We start from the raw sequence: 11,859 nt of genomic DNA, 5'->3' as shown, positions 1-11,859 counted from the left end.
GGCCCGGCCGTGTCGTACCAGCGCCGTGTAACCTGCTCCTTGTCCCGCAGCGCTGCTTGTGCGGCCCCTGGAGAAGGAGCGCGCGATGGCCCGGATGCTGCGCTTGATGCAGTTCCTGTCACGGGTCGAGGAAGGCGAGAACCTCGGTGGGTCCCCAGAGCTCCCAGTAAAGCCCGGGGGTAAGAAGCCCCGGTGCTGGCCTGCAGCCCGCTCTCCCTATTCTGTGTCCCTGCAGCTCCAGGAGCTGTGCTCCTGCACAGAGCAGAAGCCTGGGCTGAAGCTGTTCAGTTGTAGCAGCTTTCCCCTGAGGGTGAGGGAGGGTCTAAAGAGCACAGCTTTTCATGCCTGCGTTGTGCTGCTGTAGACAAGAGCAGTGTCATAGAATCACAGAACGGTTTGGATTGTAAAGGACCTTAAGATCATCCAGTTCCAACCCCCTGCCTTGGGCAGGAACACCTTGCACTAAACCATGTCACCCAAGGCTCTGTCCAACCTGGCCTTGAGCCCAAGCTCCCAGGCTGTCCTGTTCGCCAGACACACACCAGCGTTATGACTTTGGCTCAGCCTCGTTGCTTCCAAAACACTGTGGCTTCCTATGCCTGGGGGTGGATCTTGCAGTTTAGGCCCTTGCCCTGCCATTCCTACTCACCTTCATCCTCAGTAGCTGTAGACTTTGCAGTGAGAACGAGCAAACAAATGACCAACTGTCTGTAAGGTGTAACTCTGAACTCCTCACAAATCAGCAGCTGTGGTTTCCTGCAGATTGCACTTTTGATAAAGAGTCAGACCTCACCCCTCTGGAATCAGCAATCGGTATCCTGGAGCTCATTCATACAGAATTCTCTGTGACTGAGGAGACAATGGAAACTCTTCGGGAAATGGTGAAGGAAGCTGTAAGACCTTTTTCTTTTTCAATAAGTACTCTATCTTAGAAAAGTCTTGTGTGAATGACAGTGAAAGTTGCCTCAGATATGGAATACCATTGTTAGGGCTGACTTGTCTGCAGATGTGTATTTTCACATGCATGTATTTGTACCTTCATGTGTATCTGCACATGCTTCTTCATGAGTTAATGTAGAAATGTTTCCCTGTTAAGTTGGTACTAAGCTGTTACCTGTGCTGTGCTTGATGATCATATGCGCTTTTCGAAAGCTGATCTACAGAGTATGGTCAGTTCAGTGTCAGCAGAGAAAACAGTGTTTGTTTTTTCCTGTAGGCTGTTATTGTCTGCATCAGAAACAGAGAGTTTGAGAAAGCTGCAAAAATTGTCAAGAGGCATATAGGGAAGGAGCCCAAAGGCCAGGTGAGTCTGTGCTGGAATGAGAGGCATCTGCTTGAGCACTGTCTGGTATGTTCTGTGGGGTGTTGGGGAGCAGGGGTACCTGGAGGGGTTCTACCTCGAGGCATGTAGAGCTCACATGTAGAGCATGAATTGGTAAGAAGGGTTGGTTCTGAAAGCCGGAGTCCCCATTCCTCTTTCTGTAGGCACTGAAACATCTTGGGTGCTGGAGCAGAAAGTCAGAATTGCTGAAACAAGGTAGCTCTTCTGTTCCTCTGGCCTTTTCCCAGCCTTGTGTCAGTGTAAAGTAGTTGTGCCTGGAGGATCTCAAATATGAAGGGGCCAAACCTCACCCAGATCCTAGCTTCTGTGTTTATACCCTTGTATCTATTCAGAGCATTCTTATTTCTCCTCTAGAAAAAGAACGAGTTGCTGACTGTCATCCGGGACAAGGATTGCAGTCATCCAGTGGTCAGAAACTTCTCTTACAAGAACTTCCAGCGCAGCACATTTCAATTACTGGAGACTTACATAGATGATTCAGAGCCCCCGCTGCTAATGGTACGTGTCTGCCCTGCTTACCTGGCTTCCCAAAACAGCACAGGGTGCGGACGTGGGGGGAACCAACACTTACTTTGCCACGAGGCGATGAAATACAGCAATTTGGCTTCTACATGCCTTCTGTAGCAGTTAATGAGTTTGAGTTTAGGCACCTAAGTAATGGTGGATTAAATCCAACATACTACAAAATCAGTCTATTCCAAAAAGGTTTCTAGAGGTGAACGCATCTTTCAATCTGTGTAACAAGTTTTAATTGATAGGCATGAACTCTGTACCTGGTGCTGATTTAACTGCAAGTAGCAGCTTAAAATGCCTTTGGGAGGGGATGAAATTGGGTGGCAGTACAAGAAATCATCTTTGTAATGGTTACATGCTTTTTCTCTGTCCAAGATGATTAAAAAGACTTTGAGCTCAGAACATGCCAAAAGAACAAAACACTCATCAGTGACTCCTAAGTCTGTAAATGGGCCAAAGGATGATTCACTGGAGCCCTTGGGAGGGGCAAAAGGCCCAGAAGGAGCTCCAGAGCCTGCAGAAATGGCAAAAGACATGGAGAGAGCTCCCAGCCCTGCAGAAAGGGCAAATGACCCCATAGCAGCTTCAGATCTTACGGAAGGAACTAGTGACTTTGCAACAGCTTCTGAGTCTGTGGAAGGTACCGACCCAGCAGCAACTCCTGATCATATAATAGCAGCAGATAATATTTTGGAAGATGCATCAGAGCCGATGCAGCTATCTGAAGAACCAGCAGCAACTCCAGAACTTGCAGCTGCTGACCCAGCAGCGACTCCAGAACTTCCAGGAGTGTCTTCCAGGGACTCAGAAAGGTGAGCAAAGGATCTGGCCCTGCACTGTGGATGTAGTATAGCAGCAGTTCTCTTCCAGTCAGTAGTTTCTTCTGTCCAGGTAGCTCTTAACTTCCCCAGTGCCAGCCCCAGCAGGTCTGCCAAAGCAAGCCCCAGAGGTGCTCGGCATAAGATTTCTGTCGGGATCACAGTAAAAGTGTTAAGTTAGTTTGTTTTTTTTTTTCTGGAGATACGTAGTACTTTATAAACCAGGGGTGGAGGGCAGTGGCTGCCAGCAGGTTTGCTCTCGCAGCAGCGTTTGATGTCCATATGGCTTAACCCCTGGTTGAGAATAGCACATGGGCATGTTCCCTCAAGACCTGCTTCCTTGCTGCACCACCCGGTTTAGAAGGCAGGAGGACCAAAGGGCTGGGAATGACTTCGTCACAAGATTTTATTTGTACCCTGGGGTCAGTTGTTGAGGGTCACGCCCTCAGGGAACAGCCCGATTTCAGTGAATTGGAGCCACTTTGGTGATATGTCTACAACCTGCTCAGTTCTGTTTGTTTTATAGGGGGCCCTCTGGAAATGTAACCACGTATGGGATTTCTGTTCTGAGAGAAGCTTTCAAGATCCTGTCTGACTCCCGGGATTCTGATGCACTCTTCACCAAACTGGATGAAACAGACTTTTCTTTCCCCAAGCAACTGTCTCCTTCTGTATCCCACAGAACCAAGAAACGAAAAGAAGAGGAGAAACAAGATTCTGACATCTCAGACCCTCCTGAAATTATCCATAAGACCAGGCGCTTGTACACCATAAGCAGACTGGTCATGGAGCAAGACAGCCAATGCAGCGAGTTGAGTGAGAGGCCAGACTCTTCTCAGGAGCCAGTTGTATCTTCTGCTTCCAGACCTGTTCAGAAATTGCATGACCAGCCTGTATCTACCAAAAGTTCCAAGTATGAAGCCCATCTCTTCTGGTATATTCTAATATCCACCCAATCTTTTGGCTTGCAGCTGACAGTGGTAGCATGAACAGAATCCTTTCTCTTGAATTCAAGATGAGTATATTGACGGTCCTTACCTGTTAGCATATGTGGAACTGGGCAAGTAAATGCTTTGTTGTCCTTACGCTTCACTGGTTGGGTAATGGAGAGGAGAAAATGATCCATTTTCCATTGGCAGTGAGTCGGAGGCACTGCACTTAGTACTGGTAGGCAATTCCAGTGTGCATATTACAGGTATTGAGTGTTTCTGTGCTCTTTGGTTAGTGATGCTGACACTGGAAAGAGTTTGTAGGTGTCTCTTGTAGAGTGGATTAAACTCTCCTTTCTCCCTCTTCATCTTGCTTAAGGTCTCTCTTTTCTTTTTTTTTTTTTTTTTTTTCCCCTGAAACCAGTGTTGGTTAAGAAACTCCTTGTTGTAATTTTTTGTTTCAGTATGAGTTGTCACCTTGCAGCTGAAATGACTGCAGAAACATGTGGGACTATGTTAGGTTTTTTTCCTGTTTATGAGGGTTTCCCACAGAAGATGGCAAAGTGGCTTACTGGCAGAAGTTCAAAATTAATCCTGATAGGAGACTGTAAAGCTATGAGTCTCATGAGTAGCTCCTGTAGGCTGTAACAACGGTGTAGCAAAGCTTCCTGCTTAAACATCTGAGTTGCTCATCTTCTTTTTAGTGAACTTGCAGAGCAGCCAGCAATAATGATGTTTTGGATCCCCAGGAGTGAAACTGGGAGGACTGAGGAGAGCTTGATGTCTTTGAAAAAATAAATAGAACGTGATCTTGATTTTCTGGCTTAAGAATGTCAAGAACATGAAGGTTTGGTTTTGAAGGGCAGGCCAGAAAGACCTTGGTGTTCTGCATTGCTTGGCTGCTTTGGAGGTGACTGTCTTTGAAGCACAGGAGAGTGGCCACAAGTTGAGTTGTGCTGCAGTGCAGCTGGCATCTGTGGAAGCAGTGGTGAAATCTCTTGCTGGTGTGTATTGCTCAGGGTTAAGCTGTCAGAGATGATGCTGGGAAGGGGTTTCTACCCTGCTGTTGTCTTAGAGTCATGGCGGAATTTTAGTTGATAAGTTTCCTGCTCTTCCAATGACTTGTGAGTGACAATGCTTTTACCTTTGGGTTTTTTTTTTCTGGTAATACATTGCAGCTGACGTTGCTGTCCCAGGGTGTCTGGAGTTTATTCTGAGAGTGCTGAGGAACCCTATGAGAATAGGATGATGTTTTGTGAACTCATCCAGGCCATGTGCTGTGCCTGACTGCCCTGGGAAGGGGCCGGACACAGAGATGGATGTGATGCCTTCCCATCCTGTGCCAGCTAAAGTGAGGGTGGTGCCAGATCAAGAAGGAGTCCAGAATGGGGCTGCTGTTGCTGGTGTAGGCAGTTCATGAGTTTCAAGCCCTGACGCTGTTCAAGTTGGTTTCCAGTTCACCTGGGAAGTGATTTATTGTCTCTGCTGCTTGTGTGGATGTCTTGTCTTGAAGCCTTTCTGTGTCAGGACTTGTGGTAGCAGTGGTGCTGACATCTGTTTGGAAATTTCATTTTGTGCATCTCTGCCAGAGGCTGTTTCAGAAATGTTTATGTGCGAGACAGAAGTGTTCAAGAGTGCAACCTCAGATAAGAACAGAGAACAGTTATTTCCAAGTGGCTTCAATTATATTTGATGCAGTATCCTTGGGTGAACCTTTAGAAGTCTTTTTTTAACAGACTTAGTTTCATTTCACAAGTCTCTGCTTGAGGATTGGAAGCAGGTGACAGCATTGAGGCACTCGATCTCACCAAGAGGCCTCTGTAGCTTGGCTGACCTCAGTAGTGTTAGCAGTGAAACAATAAGAATTAAGTGCTCCTTTGGAAGTCTAAAGGCTTCTCCCCCAAGTTGTTGGCAAGTCTGTGCCTGGGAGGTCCAGCTCTGTGTCTGCTGTAAGCTCTTCATTGTGTAGTTAATACGTTCTCACTTGTTTTTGCTAATGCTGGCTACAAAATACAATAGTACACCTGTATTGAGTACGTATAGCACTCTGTACCTTCAAATGAGGCTGCTAAGGATTCATCCCCCCTCAGAAGGGAGTGGAGGAGGTGGCAGTGTGTTTATATATCACTTTATGGGCATTCTGCGCTGTGCCCTCATTACAGGCTTGCCTGCTGTGTGCTCTATGTGTCCCTACCTTCTCCTCTAAAAACATTCTCCCTAGCCAGCAGCCAAAGTAAATGCTTGCCTGCTTTCAGGTCCTTCAGAGGGAAGTGGAACAGCTCATATGGGTTGGAAGAAAAAGAGAGTTGGAGTGAGGAGGATGAGCTTTTCCCGGGTGCTGGTAAGAACAGAGCCCCTCCTGTGGGTGTTAATTGATGCTAATGCTGGCTGTGGGGCTCATCTGTGGGTGTCTTGCTACTTTCTGTGTGACTGAATTTTGAAACCAGAAATTCTGAAAACGCAGGAAAACAGGTAACTGTATAGCTCTGGGATATTTGTTCTTTGTACCTCTGCGTGAAATGTGTGCCTGAGCTGCCTGTTCCAGTCTCAGATTAATCATGCTTAGCTTAAAGCATGTAAACATCAGAAACAGAGCTTTTTCCCCATTCTCACTTCAGTGCCATGAAATAAAGGTTCAGTTTACCTTTTCAGCCAGATCAATTGTTCAGTCATTTTTGCAGCTAGATATGCAGCTTAACTGGTGAAAAGGAGTGGACAATGGGTGTCTAATTCCAGCTTCAATGTACAGTGTGGCTGCATCCTGGATGGATGCCCCTGCTCTGGCTAGTCTAAAACAAAACAGATCTTACTGGAAAGTTTTCACATGAAACAGTTGGGGCTTGAAACAGGCTGAGTAAGCTGTGGCTGCAGAAAATGGAGGGATAAAGGAGTTTGGTTTGTCTGTCATGGGATGCTTTCATTGTAGGCTGTGTGTTTCAGCTGTTAAGCCCAAGGCAGTATCTCAAGGAGGTCTGTACCTCTTGAGTTAAGGTGAAATGTAACCCTCTTGCCTTGTTTTCCAGCATCATTTGAGACAGCCAGCCACAATAGTACAGTCTTCGGTTCCAAGAAACAGGTAATGTGGATCCCTTAAGTCCTTTCAGTAAGGCCCAAAATCAGAATATGTCTGCAAGGAAGAGCAAACTGCCAGACAATCTGAAATACACTGGCGGGGGTTGCGGCTCAGACTGCTTCCTCAGCAGCCTGCAGTTCACTACAGCAGGGCGAGCTGCTGCCATGCTTTAAATGAGGAGGCTGGGTTAGAAAGTGCTTCCTGAGGCTGGTGCTTGTGGTGTCCAGGCTTGATCCAAGTTGTGCAGGCCCTTGCATTCACAGAGCTGCCTGGAGTTTCTCTGTTAAAACAACCCAGTTTGGTAGGTGGTAAAGCTGTGTGCCAGGCACTGAGTATGTGCATGAAGTCCTTTTCCTTGATGCACATGGTTCAGAGCTGGGTTTGCTGGGTTCCCCACATGCTGGAGAGGTTCAGCATCTTGTTCAGGTGAGGGACACACATACAGCAGCTGTTGCTTGGGAAGAGGTCTCCAGTTCGATGCTGCTGGGAAATCTCAGCCTGGCTTGTAAGAGAGTTGCTGGCTTTTGTGCTGCTGTACAGCACGTAGCACTCTGCTAGAGCTGAGCACTTCTCTTACGTGTAACAGGTACGCAATCACATCCACAAAGGAGTGATTGAGTGTGGTGTGTGCTGTTAACAGAATATCTGTGCCTTTCCTACACAATACTAAAGGGGAGCTAACACACATGGGAGGAGTTACCATGTGGTTCTCTGCCAGTGCTACTCTGAAGCTGCACTTTGTACTCACAGAGTGCTTCATATGCCATTTTTTTTGTAGAAATGGACGGTGGAAGAGAGCGAGTGGATCAAAGAGGGCGTGCAGAAGTTTGGAGAAGGGAGATGGAAGGCCATTTGCCAGAAATACCCCTTCCAGAACCGCACAGCTGTGATGATCAAGGATCGCTGGCGAACCATGAAAAAACTGGGAATCCTCTAAAGCTGGGAGCCACAGGACCTCCAGTGCAAAAACCTTTTTCTCTTGAAAGATGGACTGGAGCATCACAGCAGAGGAGGCTGCTGTGCTTATCCCTGATGTGTGTGTGGTGAGCGCCTGGGGGCCCATGACACCTGAGACTGCTGCAGCAGACAGAAACCATGTGTGACAAGAACCTACGAGGCTTGAGTTGTAGCTGCAGGTTTTAGTTTTTGTGCAGGCTTGATAGCATATGCTTGGAAATGGCCTGGGTTAGGACTTCCTTCTCCTGACAGCTGCAGCCTCTGCAGAATGAATCCCAGCCTCATGGGCTGCTGAAGTGAGAGTGTTTTCTCTGCTCAGATGCTGTCAAATGGCAGGATGATCCCCTCAGGTGCTGTTTTTCTGTGTTTTAATTGTCTGAACTGTCAGTCACTTGTTTTATCCATTTGTGCTCAGTCCTCTGTGGGTGGGAGGCACCGTGTATCCCTACAGCTTATGGGGAGGAGATTGAGACAAGTGGTCTTCTTAGATATTTTTCATTCTTCACATTTCTTTCTGCTTTTAGCAGCAGCAAGCCTGGGAGTGAGAATTTCTTCTTCCCAGGTTTAAGGCTTTAAAAAACATAATTGTGTATTTTAGTACTTAACTGTTGGTTGTTCCCATATTGAAAGTTCCAGTACTTACTGGCTTGGGCCATGTCTTCCTGACACTTCTTGCTGGTGTGCAATCCCTGCAAGGGTATGGGTGCCCAGGACATTGTATATTCCAGCAGCCAAAGCCAGAGCCTGCATCCTAGCAGTCTTCCATAAAATAAAGTTTGTTTTTTCTTGGTTGGCTTGAGCTGTGTGAGCTCATACCTTACGGATGGAAAAGCGGCAGTTGGGGCAGGCAGCACCCCAGGAATGTGGGGCTCCCCCTTTGCCTCCTGAGCTGGGACTGGGGGTGTTGGGTCAGCAGCTGGTTGGGGTGGAACTCTGATGCCCCGAGGTGCTGCCTGGAGCCAAAGCTTCTGGACGAGGTTTCTGCTGAAGTCAAAGGGCAGGGGAGGCATGAGGGTATTTACGAAAAGGATTTTTCCTGCAGAGCCCGGGGCTGGGAGAAGCCTGTCTGGAAACACCTGCTTCCCGTCTGTCCTTCACCAGGAGCTGCTGGACCAAGCCTGCCTCGTCACCTGCTGTGGTTGCGTGTTTTCCCCCTCCTTCTGCTTGTAAAACCACGTTCCCCCGGGGTCAGAGCAGCCCTGGGTGGACGGGACACCTTGCGCTTGCAGAGACTTGCTGCGACCCACAAGCTGGAGCAGCAGTTGCTGTTGTGAAGCAATGCTCATCGGTTGTGCCCAGCTGGAGAGAGATGTATTCATCTGTTCTTCCCTTCTCTGCACCAGGCTCTTGCCCTTGGCTGTGCAGGGAAGGTGTTGCAGCCAATGCAGGGAGGAGCCATGGAGGAACGACATTCCCCCACAGACCCACTTTATGGCTGGGTGCTTTTCCTGGTGGTAAAACACTTTTCCTGTTTAATTTTCTTATTCACGGGACGCAGACTGGTGGAGCATTGGTCAGTGAGGAGCAGGGCTGGCTGCGGACTGGCTCGGTGCTGCTGGTGACCATGGAGCTTCTTCAGAGCAGCCTCAGCCTCTGCAGAGGGTTCAGCTGGGTGAGCTCTAAGGTGGATGAGCTGGACCAGCCCCTGCTCTGCTCCAAGATCACCTTTAGGAGCAGAGCTTGTGCCTTGTTCCCCTGACTCCAGCTCCGGCACTGCCAAGGTGCCGCTATGGAGCAGTTAATGATTATCCCTGACACCTCCAGTCCCCACTTGTGCCCTAGGTGGAGGGAGCACGGGAGGCTGGGAAGCAGGATGCTGCTGCTGGTGCTCCTGGCTCTGCTGGGCCCCGCTAGCTGCCCCAGGACTGAGCCCCTCAGTAGATCCAGCCAGGACCCCATATTTCATGGGGCGGATCGCTATGACTTCGCCATCATCATCGCTGCAGGCACCATGGAATGCTTCTGGCAGTTTGCACAACAGAATGGGAACTTCTTCTTCAGCTATGAGGTGAGTGTTGTGGGATGCATCCTGGGAAGCTGTGCAGCTGATGATGGGGTCAAGGAATGGCTGTGCTAGGTTAGTCCAGTGCTGCAGCTCCAGTCAGTGCTGGCCACTGCCTTGTCCAAGGGTGCGGCGGGTCCTGCAGTGGGAATTCCTCCCTTGCCATGGTCTTACAACCAGGCTTATGTGCAGAAGGGAGACTCAGGCCAAACTCCAGATCCACCACCCCCAGGGCAGAGGGGGTTTGCCTTGCATAGGGAAGGTCCTGAGTTGAGACAGGAATGGTTGCAGTTACTTGTGTTCCACCTCAGGGACTATACTTTTTCTAGGCAATTTTCATCATAAATCCCATTTCCTTTTTTAAATACCTGTTTTAAAGGAGCACTGAGAGCTCTGGACATGGTGACTGAGCATGCAGAGACCTGTGGGGTGCCCTGGCACTGTGGGGAGCTCTACCCTTTGCTGGGCTGGCTGAAGGCTGCTGCAGGGCCCTTGGCTCTGTGAGCTGCAGCTGGAAGGTGCGCCAAATGTCTCAGGCACAGCCGTTCGTACCTGTCCTAGCACTCTGTCCCCTTCCCACAGGGAAAACAGCAGCCCTTTCATCTCCTGTTTACACTAGGCTGGTTGAAGGAGAGCAGGAGCATGGCCATGCCCAGTGCTGCAGAGCAGCCCTGCAGGAACATGGCACTGTCCTGAGTCTCGGTACAGCTCTATCTCCCACCACTCCAGCACCAGCAGCAGTGCTGGGAGCACCCCATCCAGGCAGCAGGGAGCTGGAGCGGGTGACAGGGGGTGCGTGCATGCGCCCACAGGACCATGAGCAGGCATTGGGAGCTCAGGGGTTCACCACCCAGAGCTATAGGTTGTGGGGTTCTTTTACGTGTAGCTGGCAGCTCACTGGAGGCTGTTCCTGGCCTCAGCTCACAGCAATGGAGGGGGCAGCTCCCCATGGACCACAAACCAACCCTCAGTAAAGGCTGGACTCCACTGGGTACCCGCCCTGCACACAAAAGCTCCTCTGGGCTCCTGTCTGTTTCCTGGACTCAGAATCAGGCCCATGAATATCCCTCGGGTGTTTCCTGCCTCCAGGTCCAGCGTGCAACGGGAATTGGCAACAACAGGAACATCCTGGTCACAGCGAGCGACCCCAGCGGCTTCCAGCTTGGTGCTTCCCAGCACGTGCGAGGACAGATCAACTTCCTCACCAAGGAGAAAGGTTCCCGCTGCCCCGGTCCAGCTGCAGCTCCGAGCCTGCTGGGGCAGACAGCACTTCCCAAGGCACTGATGGGTCTGATCACACCTCCCTCCCCAGTGGGGAGGATGAGGTTCAAGTGCTGGGGATTAGTCTGCCTGGCAGCAGCTCTTCTGCTCAGGGAACAACAATCCCCATTTCTCTCCACAGGTTTCTACCAGCTCTGCCTGAACAACCAGCAAAACCACTTCGGCTTCATGCAGGTGTATCTCAACTTTGGTATCTACTATGAAGGCTTCAACACAGACAACGAGCAGCCGGAAGAGAGGAAAGAACTGAATGACACCCTGGAGGCAATTGGGGTGAGTGTGAAGGTGTCTGTGGGGTGCTCCCGCAGAGAGATGGACAGGCATGGACAAGCAGGTTCTCCCAAGGCAACTAAAAAGGGTGTTTGCTGTTGGCTGAGCTGCAGCTTAAGTTAATGCTGAGCCCAGTGGTCAGCTCCAAGAGCAGCTCTGCCAGCCCCAGGCTCAGCTGCAGCCCCACTGCTGAGCACCCACCTCTCCCCCAGGTCAGCACCCAGAAGCTGCAGCTCCACATCTTCCACATGTGGCGGTTCTACAACTTTGCCCGGATGCGGAAAGCGTCCGACTCCTTCCTCCTGGAGTCCAACTACAAGTACATCAACTGGTGGTCGATGGCTCAGAGCTGTGCCATTGTTCTCTCCGGGGTGCTGCAGCTCTACTTCTTGAAGCGCCTCTTCAACGTGCAAGCCTCCAGCAGGCAGAAGTGCTAGCAGTGCCCAGAACTGGGCACAGAAGCAGTGCCTGTAGCATTTGGTAACTGAGCTGCCACTCTCACCCTTTGCTGAGAGGGAAGAAAGGCCAGATCCTGCTTCGAGGAGGAAGAAGAGTTCCCCCTGTGCCTCCCTTGGCTGAAGTCACCCTAACAGAAGAAAAGCACAACACTGAACTTTGTGTGCTGGGTTGGTTTGTTATGGTGTCCTAACATGAATTTTCTATCAGACACCTAA

General features: G+C 49.9%; 2 protein-coding genes across 2 annotated transcripts; both read left to right on the top strand.

Annotated features, from left to right (window-relative positions):
• Nucleotides 1–50: 50 nt before the first annotated feature.
• On the top strand, nucleotides 51–7,612 carry TERF2 (telomeric repeat binding factor 2; the record flags this gene model as incomplete). Its single annotated transcript, XM_010010102.1, has 10 exons — nucleotides 51–146; nucleotides 763–893; nucleotides 1,217–1,303; nucleotides 1,697–1,840; nucleotides 2,231–2,667; nucleotides 3,200–3,579; nucleotides 5,824–5,835; nucleotides 5,869–5,943; nucleotides 6,626–6,678; nucleotides 7,454–7,612. Coding segments are annotated over 10 exons (1,574 nt in total), but the record flags the coding sequence as incomplete, so codon positions are not given.
• A 1,833-nt stretch (nucleotides 7,613–9,445) lies between these two features.
• TMED6 (transmembrane emp24 protein transport domain containing 6) lies at nucleotides 9,446–11,622 on the top strand. Its single transcript, XM_010010100.1, has 4 exons — nucleotides 9,446–9,640; nucleotides 10,724–10,850; nucleotides 11,037–11,188; nucleotides 11,398–11,622. Exons 1-4 carry the CDS (start codon nucleotides 9,446–9,448, stop codon nucleotides 11,620–11,622), a joined length of 699 nt encoding a protein of 232 aa, XP_010008402.1.
• Nucleotides 11,623–11,859: the final 237 nt, after the last annotated feature.

Source organism: Nestor notabilis, unplaced genomic scaffold (genome assembly GCF_000696875.1).
Source record: "Nestor notabilis isolate BGI_N333 unplaced genomic scaffold, ASM69687v1 scaffold27002, whole genome shotgun sequence".
Taxonomy (NCBI): domain Eukaryota; kingdom Metazoa; phylum Chordata; class Aves; order Psittaciformes; family Psittacidae; genus Nestor; species Nestor notabilis.
Note: the sequence above shows the minus strand (reverse complement) of the source record. Positions and strands in the feature narration are given on the sequence as shown.

Coding starts and splice junctions, on each gene's coding strand:
- TMED6 (XM_010010100.1), top strand. CDS start 9,446: ATGCTGCTGCTGGTGCTCCTGGCTCTGCTGGGCCCCGCTAGCTGCCCC. Junction 10,851..11,036: donor CTTCCTCACCAAGGAGAAAG/GTTCCCGCTGCC, acceptor TTCTCTCCACAG/GTTTCTACCAGCTCTGCCTG. Junction 11,189..11,397: donor ACACCCTGGAGGCAATTGGG/GTGAGTGTGAAG, acceptor CCTCTCCCCCAG/GTCAGCACCCAGAAGCTGCA.